Genomic DNA, 17,847 nt, shown 5'->3' on the forward strand with positions numbered 1-17,847 from the left:
CCTCCTAGACTGCAAGAGGCAGGGAACATGTCTACCGACTCCATTATACTGTACTCTCAAACGCTTAATACGGTGCTCTGCACATAGTAAGCGCCCAATAAATACCACTGATTGATTAAACGACAACTACTGGAGGCCACCCACAAGTTGCCTTGGAAACTTAGCCAACTGTCAGGTTAGTGTTCTGTGCATAGGGCAGGCATCAATTTCTCATCACACTGAACTAACCCAGGAATGGTGAACATCCCAATGGGCCTAGCCAACATTAAGGATGATCCTGAAATATCTTATGCTATATACTCCAGAGGTGGACTCGATTCTCTCACACATTCTTTGAAACATTGCATTTGATCTAAACGTACGAGATGGCTGGCCCTCACACTCCCCAGGAATTGAAAAGCTTGTCCGGAGGATAGAAATTATGTTTGCATCCGTGTTCCTTCCTATGATTCTATGGCGGTTGTGTTTAAACTTGGTGACATCTGCACAAAAAGGAGAAATGCCATGGGTCATTATATCAATGCTCCCTGAGTATATGTCAGGAAGGTGATGCAATGAATATCTCCTGACCTGGAAACTAAACTGGCTTCTGGGTTGGCAGACTTTGATGAAACATAGGGTGGGTGGAGAGATTTTCGTAAATTCTCTTCAAGACTGGCTTATTCTATAATTACTTTTTTAAATCTGCCACCTTACTGGAGCTCTGCACAGTATCATCCACGGAACTGATACCGAATTTGCAGCACAGCTCACACCTATATATATATTTTCTCCCAAGTTATCTGTCTTGCAAGGTATGATTTTTTTTCTATTGTCGTGTTCTCCTTCTGAAGGAGAGGAAAAAGAAAGCTTACATCCTAACTCTTGTTAAACTCAATGGGATTGTTTAGATCAAATAAAACAAAACACTGAAGCAGCTTTATATTACAATATTTCAGAGAAATACAAGGCCCCATCCTCCCCTGCCCACAGCAGCCGATACAGTTTCCTCTTCATCCTGTCACGATGGATTTGGCCCAAACAGAGACTTAGACCCAATGCAAAAAACAAAGAAACAGCAACCTAGTGAACGAGCACAGGCCTGGAGTCAGAGGACTTGGGTTCTAATCCCGGCTCCATCACTTGTCTGCGGGGACCTTGGGCAAGTCACTTCACTTCTCTGTGCCTCCATTACCTCATCTATCAAAGGACGATTAAGACTGCGAGCCTCATGTGGGACATAGGCTGTGTCCTATCTGATCATCTTGTATCTACTCCAGACCTTAATAAAGTGCCTGGCACATAGTTAGCCCTTAAAAGATACCATTTAAAAAAAGAAGAAGGAAAAAAGGACCTTTCCCAGAGGAGATTGAGTATATTGGACCCTGACATAGTCAAAATGGTTACTGAAATACAAACCAAATATTGTAGTCATCATTATTAATATGGCATTCACGGGCCTTCACTGGCTATCCTTGGATCTATAATCTCTGGGCAGCATACGCTGTTATTTCAGCTGAGATAAGGTTTGAGGACCCAAGGTGAAGGCTGAAGTCAATTTCCAGAGAAAATGGAAAACAACGGGAGCTACTGGGAGAGGCATGCATTCATTCAGTGGTATTTATTAAGCACTTACTGTGTGCCTAGCACTGTACTAAGCGCTTGGGAAAGTACACTACAACAATAAAGAGTGACAATCCCTGCCCACAGGGAGCTCACAGTCTAGAGGCAAACCCTCTGCCCTCCAAGTATGTCTCCTACAGTGGATACTGCCAAACGGTAACAGCTGTGGATAAAGCCCTCAGCTCCAGGGTCCCGCTGCCTCTAGACAGTAAGCTCAGTGTGGGCAGAGAATGTGTCTTCCAATTCTGTTGTACTGTACTCTCCCAAGCGCTCAGTATGGTGCTCTGCACACAGTAAGCGCTCAAAAAAACACCACTGATCATGATAATGCAAGCACAGACTGTTGTCTTGGGAAGACGGGGATTCAGCGTGGCCTAATGGATACAGCACGGGCCTGGGGGTCAAAGGGACGTGAGCTCTAATCCCGGCTCCGTCGCTCTTCCGCTGTGTTCCCTTTGGCCAATCGCTGAAATTCTCTGTGCTCCAGTCACCTCCAATCTGTAAAATGGAGATTAAGACTATGAGCCCCATGTGGGACAGGGACTGCGTCCAACCCAATTGCTTTGTATCTCCCCAGCGCTTGGATACTTGACACAGTTAGCGCTTACCAAATACCATCTTTATTATTATTATGGTAAAGGAGGGAGCCCTGGGAAGGGTTCCAATTACCCACACACAGGACTCCATCTTCATTTAGGATGTAAATATCTGTGGTGGCTTGAGGACACCGGGAAGGAAGTTACAGGGAGCAGCGAGGGGGAAGGTCCCTGCCTCTCCACATCAGCAGCCTGGGGGGGGAAGTGCCCTGGAGGTGCCAGTGAGAAGCAGGGCCCAGAAATTCAGGACAGCTACCAACACTCAGAATGGGCACTGATTCATTCATTCATTCATTCAATCGTGCCAATTGAGCACTTACTTTGTGCAGAGCACTGTACTAAGCACTTGGGAGAGCGCAGCAACAAACAGACACCTTCCCTGCCCACAAGCTTACAGTCTCCTGGGGGGGAGACAGACATTAATATAAAAATATAAATTACAGATATGCATATAAGTGCAGGGTGGCTGGCGGGGGAAAGAACAGAGGGAGCAAATCCGGGTGACGCAGAAGGCAGTGACAGAAGAGGAAATAGGGCGGGGATGGGGGGCTTAGTCGGGGAAGGCTCCTGGAGGAGTATGCGCCTTCAATAAGGCTTGGAGCAGGGACTGTCCGTTGGATTGAGGAGGGAGGGCGTTCCAGCCAGAGGCAGGACAGCGTGCGAGGGGATCGCGCAAGATAGGCGAGATCGAGGCACAGTGGGAAGGTGAGCAGAAATCCCAGCCCACAACTGTTCGCTTCCAGAGGCCAGGAGAGGCTGGCACAGCTGAGCGCAGAGCTCCGAATGCCGGTGAAGAATGACTTTTGTTTTTGGCCACTGAGCACCCAATGATTAAGAAGCACTGAAGAGAAACTGTACTGAAAGGTCATCATACCACCTTACTTGGGATTTTTTTTTTAATGGTATATGTTAAGCGCTTACTATGTATCAAACACTCTTCTAAAGAGCTGGGGGTAGGCACAGGTTAATTAGGTAGAACACAGTTCCTGACCCACATGGGGCCCTCAGTCTAAGTAGGAGGGGAGAATAGGTATTGAATCCCCATTTTAAAGTTGAGGAAACTGGGGCACAGAGAAGTTAGGCGAGTTGCCCAAATTACACAGCAAGCAATGGGAAGAGTTGGGATTAGAACCCAGGTCCTCTGACTTTCAGGCCCGTGCTCTTTCCACTAGGCCACGCTGGGCAGCTTTCTTTTTAACCTTGCTTGGGATACTGCCCTACTGGAGGTCACAAGGAGTCTGCTCAGGCCCAGGGGACCTGTAAATTCCTCCTGCAATACGCAAGGGAAACACTCTCTGGCAATACAACAGAGCAGACGATCGGAGGACGGGCACAGTGTTTACATCTCCTGGAGTCGAGGTTACTGATTAGTCAGGGAGTCCCAAGGTTCTACATATAGACAGATGTTCACTACCACCTGAAGGAATTTTAACCATCTCAATTCCCTCAGATCTAAAGCAGGATCAGGTTATAGTCCTCTCAGGGCACCACTAATTTGAAAAGTTACAGCGTGAGTGCAGGAGGTGAGGCTGCAAAACAAAATTCCACTTTAACCTCGCTTTCACTTGCACAGCACTTCCTGAAAGTCCGTCATTTTGCACGGAAACTTTCCAGGCCTGGCCTCTGCCAAAAAGGGTGAATCACTTTGGAAAGTCTGACCTAACTGGCTCAGCTGGTTTTGCGATAGGGAAGGATAAAAATACACTTTTCCCTTTCCCCCCTCAAAGTCAAATACATTGTTTGGGAACAAATGTGCCAGAAACCACAAAAAGGCTGAAGTTAAAAGTATGAAACTTCGCATATGCAGTGAAAACCAAAGAAAATAAATAATGATAACCACCAAAACATCAATCAATGGTATTTACTGGGCACTTACTGTGTGCAGGGTAATCTACTATGTGCTTGGGAGCGTGCAGTACAATTGGTAGACATGATCCCTGCCCTCAAGGAGCTGATTGAAAATGCACACAAAAACGAATAACAATAATAATTGGGGTATTTATTAAGCACTTATTATGTGCTAGGCACTGTACTAAGCACTGGGGGGATACGAGCATATCGGGTTGGTCACAGTCTTGTCCATGTGGGTCTCAATCCCTATTTTACAGGTGAGGGAAACGTGGAGGCACAGAGAAGTGAGGTGAACTACACTGCATTACCCTCTAATAGTACAATGTTTTACAGTCACCCCTGCTGGCTATTCCTTCTACTATCCCGGAAGGCAGGCCTGTGACTAAATTGTTTCACAAAGAGAAAGAGGCAACGAGAGCTTAAGCGCTCAGTACAGTGTGCCACACACAGCAGGCACTCAATAAATACCCTGATTTCAGACCGGAAGGATGGGCCTGCCCAGTTCATAGCCTGTCAGCTGTAAATCCAGGACAAAAACTCTGACAGAGTACTGAAGTGATGTAAATACAACTCTTAATGTAAGTCTGCGGGGGAGCAAATCTTATTCTTCCAGTCTGGTGTCTGTCCCTCTTGAACACCCCAGTATTTTCCTGGGGAAAAACCACGTACGAACCATGTAGCTCAAGAACGGCAATGGGACAGAACTCCTCACCTAAGTTCTGAGATCTTAGAGGTTGGTCGATCAGGCCTCGAAGGCCACCGCTTTTCCTAGATGAAGAAAAAGGGGGTGAATTTTTTCCGTATCCCAAACACCACAGCTAGGAGGGGACAGAGCAGAATTTAAAGCTCAGAGTTCTTCCACTAGCTCTGTCACGCTGCCTTCCAGCCTGGTGTTTGTCCCCAGTGTTTCTGGAAAAAAAGAGTGTAGGAATTCTGGGCAGGGATCTGGGGGGTGTGGTTTCCAAAAGCCAGTTCCTCCCCAAAGTACAGTCTCTCCGGATAGCTGGAGCCTTGTCTCTCTTCCTGATTCTCAGGCCTAATTCAGTTCAATTATTCCCTTTCCCTACGTCTCTAGCAGAACTAGGGAGAGATGGCAGCTTCAAACAAAATGGCAGACCCGAGAGGAGAGGAAGGGGAGAAAGGGACCGAGGAAGAGCCAGGAGGAGAGGTGCCGTTCCATCCCGCAGAAACGGGGACGGAAGGTTGTCTGCCTATGGTCCTGCAGAAACAAAACCAGGTTGGCTCGCAGCCCTAATTCAGGCCCCGAACACATTTCTTGAACAGACAGTCCTTCTGGCTCGCTAGAAATTTTCAATTGAAGAGATGTGAGCTGACAACCCTCTCTGATTGTTTGAACGTGGACATTATGGAAGTTGTGGGGATGGGTGGGAGGCTCCTTCCCTCCTTCTCTTTAAGAAATCAATTAGGGAACAGGGAGGCAGAAAACTTAATGAATAGAAAAAAAGGTCACAAAATGTAACTGGAGTCATAAAATCCAGAGGTTTCTCACAGCACCAGTAATTCACCCACATTCTGTATCAGTTATCTTTAATCACTGGGAAGATTATGAACACAACCCATTAGTTACTTATATGTCATGTGGGAAAGTTCATATTGCAAAAAGAATAAGGTTTGCTTCCCACAGACTTACAATAAAGTCGCATTTACGTCACTTTAGTACTTAACAAAGGATTAAGTTCAGCCTACATTGAGATTATCTGCTGTTGTTCTGCTGCTCCCTAGTGGACCATGTAATATCTTATATTTCCAAGTTTTTATTCTCCTACAGTGAAAATATAAACTGCCAAGTCACCATATCAAAATAAATAAATAAATCCAAAGCCCACAGGTGCTAGTTGGAATACACAGGCTACTCTTCTAACTGCATTATCTTGAGCTGGGGGAATTGTGAGAAAACTCCAAGTAACCTGCTCTCCTTCCAGGGATAACTGAGTAATTCCCACCTCAAGAATGGCAAATGGGACAGAATTCCTCACCCCATTTCTGAGATCTTAGGGGTTGTTCAATCAGCCTCGATGACCACCCGCTTTTCCTAGATGAAGAAAACGGGGGTGAGTTTTTCTGCATCCCAAACCACCCAGCTAGAAAGGGACAGAGCAGAACTTAAACTCGGAGTTCTTCCATTAACTTACAACTGGTAAACCTAACCGGGAAGTCACCCTAAGTAGTGACCAGTCACATATGAGTGCCAAGAGAAACTGACAAGACCACAGAATGGACTAGATCCCGCTTCTCCGACGCCGGCTCTTCAGGTCGGTTGTATTTATTCATTTTAGTAAATAGCATTTATCTCTCCCACACAGGTTCTACAGATGTGAGAGCATCCCTCACCGGATCCATGGAGTTAGGACAATGCCGACGGTCATTCTAACGAGGACCGTCCCTTGGGGTCACTGCCTGGACCCCGCACGAACTTACACAACTCCCTCCTTCCCGGGGCGAAGGCCGAGGTGAGAGGCAGAGGAAGCAGTGCCGCTGAGGCGCTACATCTCCCAGCGACATTAACGTGCACCTCTTTCCAATGCACCTCACAGTTCTGTTTATTAAACACCCTTTTTTTAACATGACATTTGTTAAGCGCTTATTGTGTGTCAAACACGGTTCTAAATGTTGGGGTAGATGCAAGTTCATTTAGGTTGGACACAGTCCCTGTCCCACGTGAGGCTTATAGTCTTAGCAGGAGGGAGAACAGGAGAACTGAGGCAGTGAATGAACGGAAAAGTGAAGCGACTTGCCCAAGGTCACACAGCAAGCAACTGGCGGAGCTGGGATTAGAACCCAGGGCCTCTGACTCCCAGGCCCGTGCTCTTTCCGCAGATCTTTCACCTTCCTTACCCCACCTCCCACCTAAAGTTACAGTCCTGTTACAGACAGACACGGGGTCCCAGGCTCTGCATCACTTCGGAAAGGTCCGGATTTTCGTCAAGAATGACCAGAGACTTCAACCCACAAAACTCTGGGGTGAGCGGCTCGAGCCGCAGTGAGGTCCGCCTTACCTGACCTCTTCCCCTGCGAAATCGAAAACCTTGGTGATGGTAACCTTCTCGGCTCCTTTCGGCTTCTCCGGCTCTTTCTGGGTCACCGGGGGCTTGCTTGAGCTCTTCGCTTGTGAGTCCGTCGCCGTCTACGAAATCAGAGGCGGGAGGCAAAATCCGTTTCAACCGAACGTGAGACCCCACGGAGGCGTCCCGGCAACCTACTCGGAGCTGCAACCTCCGCAAAGACTTGGAAAATGACCTAACGAACACGAAGGAATTCTTTTTTCTCACCGGGTAAGGCCGAGGCCTGGCCCCAAGGCATCGGGAAGGACGGAAGCAGCTGCAACCCACGCCTTCATCCTCCTCTAGACTGGAAGCTCACTGTGTGCAGAAAACGTGCCTCCCAACCCTGGTGCACTGTGCTCTCCCAAGCGCTTCGTTCAGTGCTCTGCACACAGTATAAATACCATCGCTGGACCGAGCCAATCCATCAGAGAGCCGAACTAATTTGCTGGAAACCTGTGACGCCCCACCCTACCGAGTCATCCTGGGGCCTCGATCCCCAATCTGCCTCCCACAAAAGCGCGAGGACTGCAGTCCTCGGCCTCCACAGAACGCACGGCGTTGGAAGGCCACGGCCGTGGGGGTCACCGGGGCCGCGGGTCTGACTTTTGAACCCACAACCGCAAGGAGACTGAAGCTCTCTCCTCTCGCCACACACCCTACTGCTTTGGGGTTTTTCTATCATTTGTATTTAGCCCTTTACGTTGCTTCTGTTGGATTCATTTTTGTTTTCCTGCTGCCCCTTTTATTCTTCGATTCTGAGCCTCTTGAGAGTCACGGGTCAAGTCTCGTTCTTCCCCAGCTTTTATCTCGGCGCTTGGCCCACAGTAGGTACTGAATAACTGCTACTACCAAAATAACTCCAGATTAAGAGCAGCGGCAGAAGCGGGACGCCATCACTTAGAGAAGCAGCGTGGCTTAGTGGAAAGGGCCTGGGCTGGGGAGGCAGAGGTCGTGGGTTCTAATCCTGGCTCCGCCACTCGTCTGCTGTGTGACCTTGGGCAAGACACTTCACTTCTCTGTGCCTCAGTTACCTCATCTGCACAAATGGGGATTAAAAAACATGAGCCCCACGTGGGACAATCTGATTATCCTGTATCTACCCCAGCACTTAGAACAGTGCTCTGCACATAGCTTAAATACTATAATTATTATCATTACTATTATTATCACTCACCTTAATATTCCCTCCCTGTCCCCCGGTCTGGCCCCTCTGGTTTTTGAGCTGCCGGTCTCGCCTCCCAACCTTGCAGTACGGCCCAGTGGATAGAGCACGGGGCCTGGAGGTCAGCAGGATCTGGGTTCTAACCCCAGCTCCACCACTTGTCCGCTGTGAAGTCACCTCAAGGCTCTGTGCCTCAGGTAGCTCATCCATAAAATGGGGATGAAGACTCTGAGCCTTACGTGGGACAGGGACTGTATCCAACCTGATTAGCCTGCATCTACCCCAGTGCTTAGAAGAGTGCTCGATACAGAGTAAGCGCTTAACAAATACTATGGTAATCATTATTATTATTATTATTGTAATTATTATTACAATTACCCAGGCAACACCTGCCCGCCCCACCGCCCATCACGCTCCCCACTTACCTGGACGTGAGCTCCGGGAGGGTCTCTGGCCTTGGGCCCCACGTCACTGAGGAAGCTCGCCCACAGCGCGTCTTCCTTCTTCTTCCTTTCATCCTCTGACTTACTACGTTTGCCCTGCTCGGCCGCAGCCTCGTCCTCGGCGCCGCTGCTTTCTTCGGCTTTGCCGTCTGCCTCTTCCGTCTCTACGGACAGGCCGGCTTTCTTCCTCTTCCTGAATACCGAGCGAAACAGAAAGGAAGATGAAGCAATTTGGGGAAAATACACAAATTTCAGTCTCTGCTGCCTCTTATATTCCTTTTCCTTAATGGTATCTGCTAAACGTTTACTGTGTGCCGGGCACTGGTCTAAGCACTGGGGTAGATACAAGCGAGTGAGGATGGACGCAGTCTCTGGCCGCATGGGGCTCACGGTCTTAATCCTCATTTTACAGATGAGGATTATAAAATGAGGATTATAAAATGAGGATTATATTATTATAGATATAAACCAGGTCCTTCTGACTTCCAAGCCCGTGCTCTATCCGCTAGACCGCATTGCTCCTCAATAAAGCTCTGCCCAGATTGCTTGATCCTGGTCTAACTCAGCCACGCTAGCAACTTGAGCCATAAATCCGGGACCCTGGCATTTACGGTGGGCACCCAACAGCCGGAAGAGGACAAAACTGAAATTCTAAGAAATTCTGTCAGAAACACGCAGTGAATTTGGATATGACCAGACCCCAGAGTGGGCTCCTGAAACTTAGGTCCCAGCCCTGGATAGAGATTTAAATGAGACTGCAAGCTCGTTGCCAACTCAGTTGTATTGTACTCCCCCAAGAACTTAGTACAGTGCTCTGCACATAGGAAGCGCTCAATAAAAAACACTGATAATAATAATAATAACAATAATAATGTTGGTATTTGCTAAGCACTTACTATGTGCAGAGCACTGTTTTAAGCGCTGGGGTAGATAGAGGGTAATCAGGTTGTCCCATAGGAGGCTCATGGTCTTAATCCCCATTTTACAGATGAGGTAACTGAGACACAGAGAAGTGAAGTGACTTGCCCACAGTCACCCAGCTGACAAGTGGCAGAGCTGGGATACGAACCCATGACCTCTGACTCCCAAGCCCGGGCTCTTTCCACTGAGCCATGCTGTGATAAGGTAAAATGATGATGGGAGAGTATCAGCTGAGAAGGATTCACAGGTTCATTATAATAATTATTATCTATTATATATTATTACACCTGTATAATAATTATTATATTTATATATTATATACTTTTATATAATATATAGTATATAATTAAAATATTATTATATCAGTATAATACCAGTATAATTAATAATAATGTTGGTATTTAAGCGCTTACTATGCGCAGAGCACTGTTCTAAGCGCTGAGGGGGATACAGGGTCGTCAGGTCGCCCCACGTGAGGCTCACAGTTAATCCCCATTTTACAGACGAGGTAACTGAGGCACAGAGAAGTTAAGTGACTTGCCCACAGTCACACAGCTGGCAAGTGGCAGAGCCAGGAGTGGAACCCATGACCTCTGACTCCGAAGCCCGGCTCTTTCCACTGAGCCACGCTGCTTCCCCTGACAATAATAACAATTATTATTATGGTACTTAAGTGCTTACTATTGCCAAGCACTGTTCTGAGCGCTGGATAAACACAAGGTAATCAGGTTGCACACAGTCCCTGGTCCCACATTGGGCTCACGGTCTCGATCCCCATTTCACAGATGAAGTAACTGGGGCCCAGAGAAGTGACGTGTCCAAGGTCACACATTTGTGGCGAAGCTGGGATTAGAAGCCATGACCTTCTGGCTCCCCAACCCATGCTCCATCCATTAAGCCACGATGCTTGTCCTAATTGAAGAAGGAACGTGACGGGAAGGAATAGGAATGGAATAGGTGAATACTAGGCTCAAGTGCTGTTCGCCTCCGACCGCCTGGCCAACTGCACACAATAATGGGGCAGCGCAGCCGAGCGAAAAGACCACTGGAAGGCAGGAGACCCAGGTCTGAGTACGAGTTCCTCCCCTGGTAGAATGTGTGGCCTCGGGGCGAGTCACAATCTCTCTGGGCCTCCGTTTTCCTCATCCATAAAACGGGGATGAATAGAGGGTGAGCCCCGTGCGGGACCGGGATTGTGATATCACCACCTTAAATCTATCCCAGTATTCAGCGCATAGTAAGTGCTTAATACATGCCAGTTATTAGTAGCCAACACTTAATAACATCAGAACCGCAGTCCCGTTACCCTAGCCCTGGAGAGGGACTCGATGAAAAGGAAATGTCACTAGGACAGGGAGCTGAAATCCATTCTAACCAGGACCGTTCCCACCTTGACGCGTCTCTCTCGTTCACCCCACACATCCTATCCGTTACCAAGACCTGCCGGTTTCACCTCTACAATATCGCCAAGATCCGCCCTTTCCTCTCCGCCCAAACGGCTACCTTACTGCTACGGGCTCTCGTTATATCCCGGCTAGACTACTGTGTCGGCCTTCTCTCTGACCTCCCTTCCTCCTCTCTCGCCCCGCTCCGGTCTATTCTTCACTCCGCTGCCCGGCTCATCTTCCCGCAGAAACGCTCTGGGCCTGTCACTCCCCTTCTTAAACACCTCCAGTGGCTGCCTATCGACCTCCGCTCCAAACAAAAACTCCTCACTCTAGGCTTCGAGGCTGTCCATCACCTTGCCCCTTCCTACCTCTCCTCCCTTCTCTCTTTCTACCGCCCACCCCGCACGCTCCGCTCCTCCGCCGCCCCCCTCCTCACCGTCCCTCGGTCTCGCCCATCCCGCCGTCGACCGCCGGGCCACGTCCTCCCGCGGTCCCGGAACACCCTCCCTCCTCACCTCCGCCAAACTCGTTCTCTTCCCCTCTTCAAAACCCTACTTAAAACTCACCTCCTCCAAGAGGCCTTCCCAGACCGAGCTCCCCTTCTCCCTCTACTACCCCCGCTTCACCTCTCCGCAGCTTAACCCTCTTTTCCCGCCATCTCCCTCTGCTCCTCCCCCTCTCCCTTCCCATCCCCTCAGCACTGTACTCATCCACTCGACTGTAAATATTTTCATCACCCTATTTATTTTGTTAATGAAATGTACATCGCCTCGATTCTATTTAGTCGCCATTGTTTTTACGAGATGTTCTTCCCCTCGACTTGATTTATTGCCATCGTTCTCATCTGTCCGTCTCCCCCGATTAGACCGTAAGCCCGTCAAATGGCAGGGACCATCTCTACCTGTTGCCGACTTGTTCATTCCAAGCGCTTAGTCCAGCGCGCTGCACATAGTAAGCGCTCAACAAATACTATTGAATGAATGAACCTGCCCCCCCGCCTTCTTCTCGAATCCCGGCTCTGCCACTTGTCAGCTGTGTGACTGTGGGCAAGTCACTTCACTGTGTCTCAGTGACCTCATCTGTAAAATGGGGATTAACTGTGAGCCTCACGTGGGATGACCTGATGACCCCCTATCTCCCCCAGCGCTTAGAACAGTGCTCTGCATATAGTAAGCACTTAACATTATTATTATTCTCATTACTAGCAACTTCTCTGGGCTCTGCATATAGTAAGCACTTAACACTATTATTATTCTCATTACTAGCAACTTCTCTGGGCAGGTCCTCGGTCCCCAAACCTTCATGACCGAGGCACCTCTGCCGTCCACCATTTACAACGGGAGACTCGGTCACCGGCACCGCCGACACTGTATTGGCCCCCCACTTAGGAGCTAAGGAAACGCTCTCCATTGCCGGCCGGGACAGGAGAAGGATGCCAAAACCGTTCCCTCTAGAGAGCCCTTTTCATTTATAAATGAGCTAAAAACATTTGAATGATTTCTTCCCAGCAATCTGGAAGTCAATGCTCTTGTGACTGTGGGCAAGTCACTTCTCTGTGCCTCAGTTCCCTCATCTGTAAAATGGGGATTAACTGTGAGCCCCACGGGGGACAACCTGATAACGCTGCGTCTAGGCCAGCGCTTAGAACAGTGCTCTGCACATAGTAAGCGTTTAACATATACCAACGTTATTATTATTCTCCCACCCCATTTTAGAGGAGGAAGCTGAGGCCCAAAGAGATTCGGCAACTTGGCCAAAGTCCCCCAGGAGTTTCACGGCACTGGGACTCGGCCCTTGCCTAGCCAGTCTGACCGAATGTTCTGCTGCTGGGGATCTCTTTGCGCCTCAAGTATTTCCTCTCCACAAATGACACCTTGGGCTCTAGCGGGGTAGGCACGGACGGTGATCGAGCGAAAGGCCAAAGGATTTCCATTCAACTCGGCCGCAGGCAGGGAGCCGACAATAGGTCCGTCATCTGAAATATCTCACTTTGGGGAAGGTCACTACTACAGTTAGGTCACCCAGTCAGGGGGCTACTTAATAATAATAATGTTGGCATTTGTTAAGCGCTTACTATGTGCAGAGCACTGTTCTAAGCGCTGGGGGAGATACAGGGTCATCAGGTTGTCCCACATGAGGCTCCCCTTTTACAGAGGGAACATGGCTTGTTCCAAGGGGAATAATAATGTCATAACAATAATAATGATTAATAATAATAATGTCGGTATTTGTTAAGCGCTTACTATGTGCAGAGCACCGTTCTAAGCGCTGGGGGAGATACTGGATAATCAGGTTGTCATTCATTCATTCATTCAATAGTATTTATTGAGCGCTTACTATGTGCAGAGCACTGTACTAAGCGCTTGGAATGAACCCGTCCCACGTGAGGCTCACAGTCTTCATCCCCATTTTACAGATGAGGTCACTGAGGCCCAGAGAAGTGAAGTGACTTGCCCACAGTCACACCGCTGACAAGTGGCAGGGCTGGGATTCGAACCCGTGACCTCTGACTCTCAAGCCCAGGCTCTTTCCACTGAGCCGCGCTGCTTCTCTTAGCCAGGCAACGAATCGAGATGTTTCCAACGCCTAGAATTCGGACTGTAGTGACCTAAGGAAGCCCAAGGATACCTCACCTGGCGGGGACGCTTTGAGACTTCCTTTTTTGGCTTTTTGGCACAGACTCTTCTCCTCCGTCCACTTCATCCTCCCTCACTAACTCACTCCCATCGTCTTCGCTGTACTCTCCACCTGGAAGCAAAGAGGGGGGTTACGCACTCGGCGGTCAATTTTATCCAGAGACGCAACTCCCTAGTGCTTAGTACAGTGCTCCGCCCACTTGTATCTACCCCAGCGCTTAGAACAGTGCTCGGCACATAGTAAGCGCTTAACAAATACTAACATTATTATTATTGTTACCGTAAAGCCCTCAATAAATATTACCGATGGACTGACGCTTCCACACAAATGGCGGGTGCCTCCCTACAGGAAAATCTAAATTATAGTCACCTGCTCACTTTAAACCCTACTACTTTTTCAGCGCCAAATGGGTTTCTAACTTTAATCGAGCCTGGGTTGCCTCTTTAAGCAATCAAAAGCCAATTCTTCCTGCAGGGAAATTAAGGCCAGAAGCCGGTACACGTAAGGAGGGCGGGGGCATTTTATTTTTACGTCTGCCTCGGCCCGAACGCCTGTAAGCACTCAATAAATACCACTGATGGAGCGCCTAATAGGGGCTCAGTGGAAAGAGCCCGGGCTTGGGAGTCAGAGGTCATGGGTTCGAATTCCGGCTCTGCCACTTGGCAGCTTTGTGACTGTGGGCAAGTCACTTCGCTTCTCTGGGCCTGTGACCTCGTCTGTAAAATGGAGATTAACTGTGAGCCTCACGTGGGACAACCTGATGACCCTGTATCTACCCCAGCGCTTAGAACAGTGCTCTGCACATAGTAAGCGCTTAACAAATACCAACATTATTATTATTATTATTATTATTATTATTAATCAAGTTCTCTACTCTTACGCCGCAACAAGTGCCCTAATGCACACTGAAAAACAAGAAGATCCACGAAACCCAATTAAATGTTTTGCTTTGGTTTTTTCTTTAAAAACAGTGGATCCAGTAAGTCTATATAGCGTGGCTCGGTGGAAAGAGCCCGGGCTTGGGAGTCAGAGGTCACGGGTTCTAATCCCGGCTCCGCCATTTGTCAGCTGGGTGACTTTGGGCCAGTCACTTCACTTGTGACTCAGTGACCTCATCTGTAAATTGGGGATGAAGACTGGGAGCCCCACGTGGGGCAACCTGATCACCTTGTATCCCCTCCAGCGCTTAGAACGGTGCTCTGCACATCGTAAGCGCTTAACAAATGCCATCACTATTATTATTATTATAAAGTTACAGAGGAGTTGCCTCACCCTACCCTAAGCCCCATAGGACTTTGGCAAAAATATCCGTAATTCACTTTAACGTCCGTTCCCCCCCCCGGACTGTAAGCTCACTGAGGGCGGAGAAAACGTCCATCAACTCAGTTGTTCTGCCCTTGCCCAAGCTCTTAGTAAGTGTTCAATAAATACCGTTGATTGTTGGATCAAAAGGGATGATTTGGGGAGTCGCAAGTTGTGGGTTCGACTCCCGGCTCCACCATTTGTCAGCTGTGTGACTCCGGGCAAGTCACTTCTCTGTGCCTCAGCTGCCCCATCTGTAAAATGGGGATTAATAATAATAATGATGTTGGTATTTGTTAAGCTTACTATGTGCCAAGCACTGTTCTAAGCCCTGGAATAGATAGAGGGTCATCAGGTTGCCCCACGTGGGCCTCACAGTCTTCATCCCCGTCTTACAGTCGAGGGAACTGAGGCCCAGAGAAGTGAAGGGACTTGCCCAAGGTCACACAGCTGACGAGCGGCGGAGCCGGGATTAGAACCCATGACCTCTGACTCCCAAGCCCGGGCTCTTTCCACTAAGCCACGCTGACTGTGAGCCCCAGCGCTTAGAACAGTGCTCGACACAAAGTGCTCAACAAATGCCATTATTATTAATAACAATAATAATTATGGTATTTGTTAAGCGCTTACTATGTGCCGGGCACTAAGCGCTGGCGTAGATACGAGCTTATCAGGTGGTCCCACGTGGGGCTCACAGTCTCCATTCCCATTTTACTGCTGAGGGCATCGACGCACAGAGAGGCTAAGTGGCTTGCCCGAGGTCACACAGCAGATAGGCGGCGGAGTCGGGATTAGAACCCACGTCCTCTGACTCCCAAGCCCGGGCTCTTGCCGCTCAAGCCCTGGAGGGTGGAAGCGGGATGGACGCTCGGGGTGGGGAGTCATTCATTCCTTCGGTTGCATTTACTGAGCGCTTACTGCGTGCGGAACACTGTACTAAGCGCTTGGGAGAGGACAGTACAGCGGTAAACAGACACATTCCCTGCCCACAACGAGGGGGACGGATGCTCGGGGTGGGGGTGGGGATCCATTCATTCATTCACTCATTCATTCATTCGACTGCATTTAGGGAGCGCCTACGGTGTGCAGAGCACTGTGCTAAGCGCTGGGGGGAGGACACTATAACAACAGACCCATTCCTGCCCACAACGAGGGGGACGGATGCTCGAGGTGGGGGGAGGGGAGGATTCATTCATTCATTCACTCATTCATTCATTCACTCATTCATTCGTTCGACTGCATTTAGGAAGCGCCTACGGTGTGCAGAGCACTGCGCTAAGCGCTGGGGGGAGGACACTATAACAACAGGCACATTCCTGCCCACAGCGAGATGGATGGATGGATGTTCGGGGTGGGGATTCATTCATTCATTCATTCATTCACTCATTCATTCATTCGATTGCATTTAGGGAGCGCCTACGGTGTGCAGAGCACTGTACTAAGCGCTACACATTCCCCGCCTACCAACCTACAACGAGGGGAATGGATGCTCAGGGTGGGGGTGGGGATGCATTCATTCATTCACTCATTCATTCATTCATTCATTCGTCTGCATTTAGGGAGCGGCTACTGTGTGCAGAGCCCTGTGCTAAGCGCTGGGGACAATATAACAGCAGACCCATTCCTGCCTACAACAAGATGGACAGATGCTCGGGGTGGGGGTGGGGATCCATTCATTCATTCATTCACTCACTCATTCATTCATTCGACTGCATTTAGGAAGCGCCTACGGGGTGCAGAGCACTGTGCTAAGCGCTGGGGGGAGTAGAGCCGAGCGGTAAAGAGGCAGGGGGGGGGGAGGAGGAGGAGGAGGAGCGGTCCCCGGGGTGTCTCACCGGAGGGCACGTAGTCCTCGTCCTCCTCGGACGACGAAAACTCGTCGGAATCGGCGCCGTCCATGACACCCGCCCGCCGACCATAGAGTCCGCGCCCCCGCGGCCTAGAGCGCCGCCGCCGAGGCGCTCGGGGCAACGGCACTTCCGGCCTCCGGGCCAATCGGCGCCAGCCAGCGGGCGCTCGGGGCCACCGCACTTCCGGCCGCCCGCCGCCGCTCCCACGATGCAGCGCGGCAGGGCGCCCGGGGCCTGCTGGGAGGGGCGGCCCGCCTGGAGGACTGACCCCTGGGCGGGTGGGGGGGGAGGCGGCAGTCGTTTCCAGGGAGGAGGAGAAACTGGGCATAATAATATTAATGTTGGTATTTGTGAGGCGCTTACTAGGTGCAGAGCGCTGTGCTAAGCGCTGGGGGGAGAGGCAGGGTCATCAGGTGGTCCCCCCGTGGGGCGCCCAGGCTTCATCCCCATTTGACAGATGAGCAAACTGAGGCCCGGAGAAGTGAAATAATAATAATGTTGGCATTTGTGAAGCGCTTACTCTGTGCAGAGCGCTGTTCTAAGCGCTGGGGGAGATACAGGGTCATCAGGTTGTCCCCTCCCAGGCTTCATCCCCATTTGACCGATGAGGAAACTGAGGCCCGGAGAAGTGGAATAATAATAATGTTGGTATTTATTAAGGGCTTACTATGTGCAGAGCACTGTTCTAAGCGCTGGGGGAGAGACAGGGTCATCAGGTGGTCCCACGTGAGGCTCACAGGCTTCATCTCCATTTGACAGATGAGGAAACTGAGGCCTGGAGAAGTGAAATAATAATGGTGGCATTCTTACTAGTGCTCTTCTAAGTGCTGGGGGAGAGACAGGGTCATCGGGTTGTCCCACGTGAGGCTCACAGGCTTCTTCCCCATTTTACAGATGAGGAAACTGAGGCCTGGAGAAGTGAAATAATATAATAATGTTGGCATTTGTGAAGCACTTACTAGGTGCAGAGTGCTCTTCTAAGTGCTGGGGGAGAGACAGGGTCATCAGGTGGTCCCACGTGAGGCTCACA

The 17,847-nt window shown here is 49.7% G+C and overlaps 1 protein-coding gene across 1 annotated transcript; it reads right to left on the reverse strand.

Moving 5' to 3' along the window:
* Positions 1-1,904: 1,904 nt before the first annotated feature.
* Positions 1,905-16,896, reverse strand: LOC114815117 (craniofacial development protein 1-like). Its single transcript, XM_029075668.2, has 5 exons — positions 16,803-16,896; positions 13,662-13,776; positions 8,702-8,912; positions 7,067-7,194; positions 1,905-2,100 (listed from the first exon to the last, which is right to left on the reverse strand). The coding sequence occupies exons 1-5, from the start codon at positions 16,864-16,866 to the stop codon at positions 2,004-2,006; spliced, it is 615 nt and encodes a 204-aa protein (XP_028931501.2). The 5' UTR covers positions 16,867-16,896; the 3' UTR covers positions 1,905-2,003.
* Positions 16,897-17,847: the final 951 nt, after the last annotated feature.

The sequence above is a fragment of the Ornithorhynchus anatinus genome, chromosome 11, assembly GCF_004115215.2.
Source record: "Ornithorhynchus anatinus isolate Pmale09 chromosome 11, mOrnAna1.pri.v4, whole genome shotgun sequence".
Taxonomy (NCBI): domain Eukaryota; kingdom Metazoa; phylum Chordata; class Mammalia; order Monotremata; family Ornithorhynchidae; genus Ornithorhynchus; species Ornithorhynchus anatinus.

Excerpts from the sequence above, each read along its gene's own strand:
- LOC114815117 (XM_029075668.2), bottom strand. The coding sequence starts at position 16,866 with ATGGACGGCGCCGATTCCGACGAGTTTTCGTCGTCCGAGGAGGACGAG. Across the intron at positions 13,777-16,802 it reads CGAGGACTACGTGCCCTCCG|GTGGAGAGTACAGCGAAGAC; the intron begins GTGAGACACCCC and ends CTTTGCTTCCAG. Across the intron at positions 7,195-8,701 it reads CTCCCGGAGCTCACGTCCAG|ACGGCGACGGACTCACAAGC; the intron begins GTAAGTGGGGAG and ends CTGATTTCGTAG.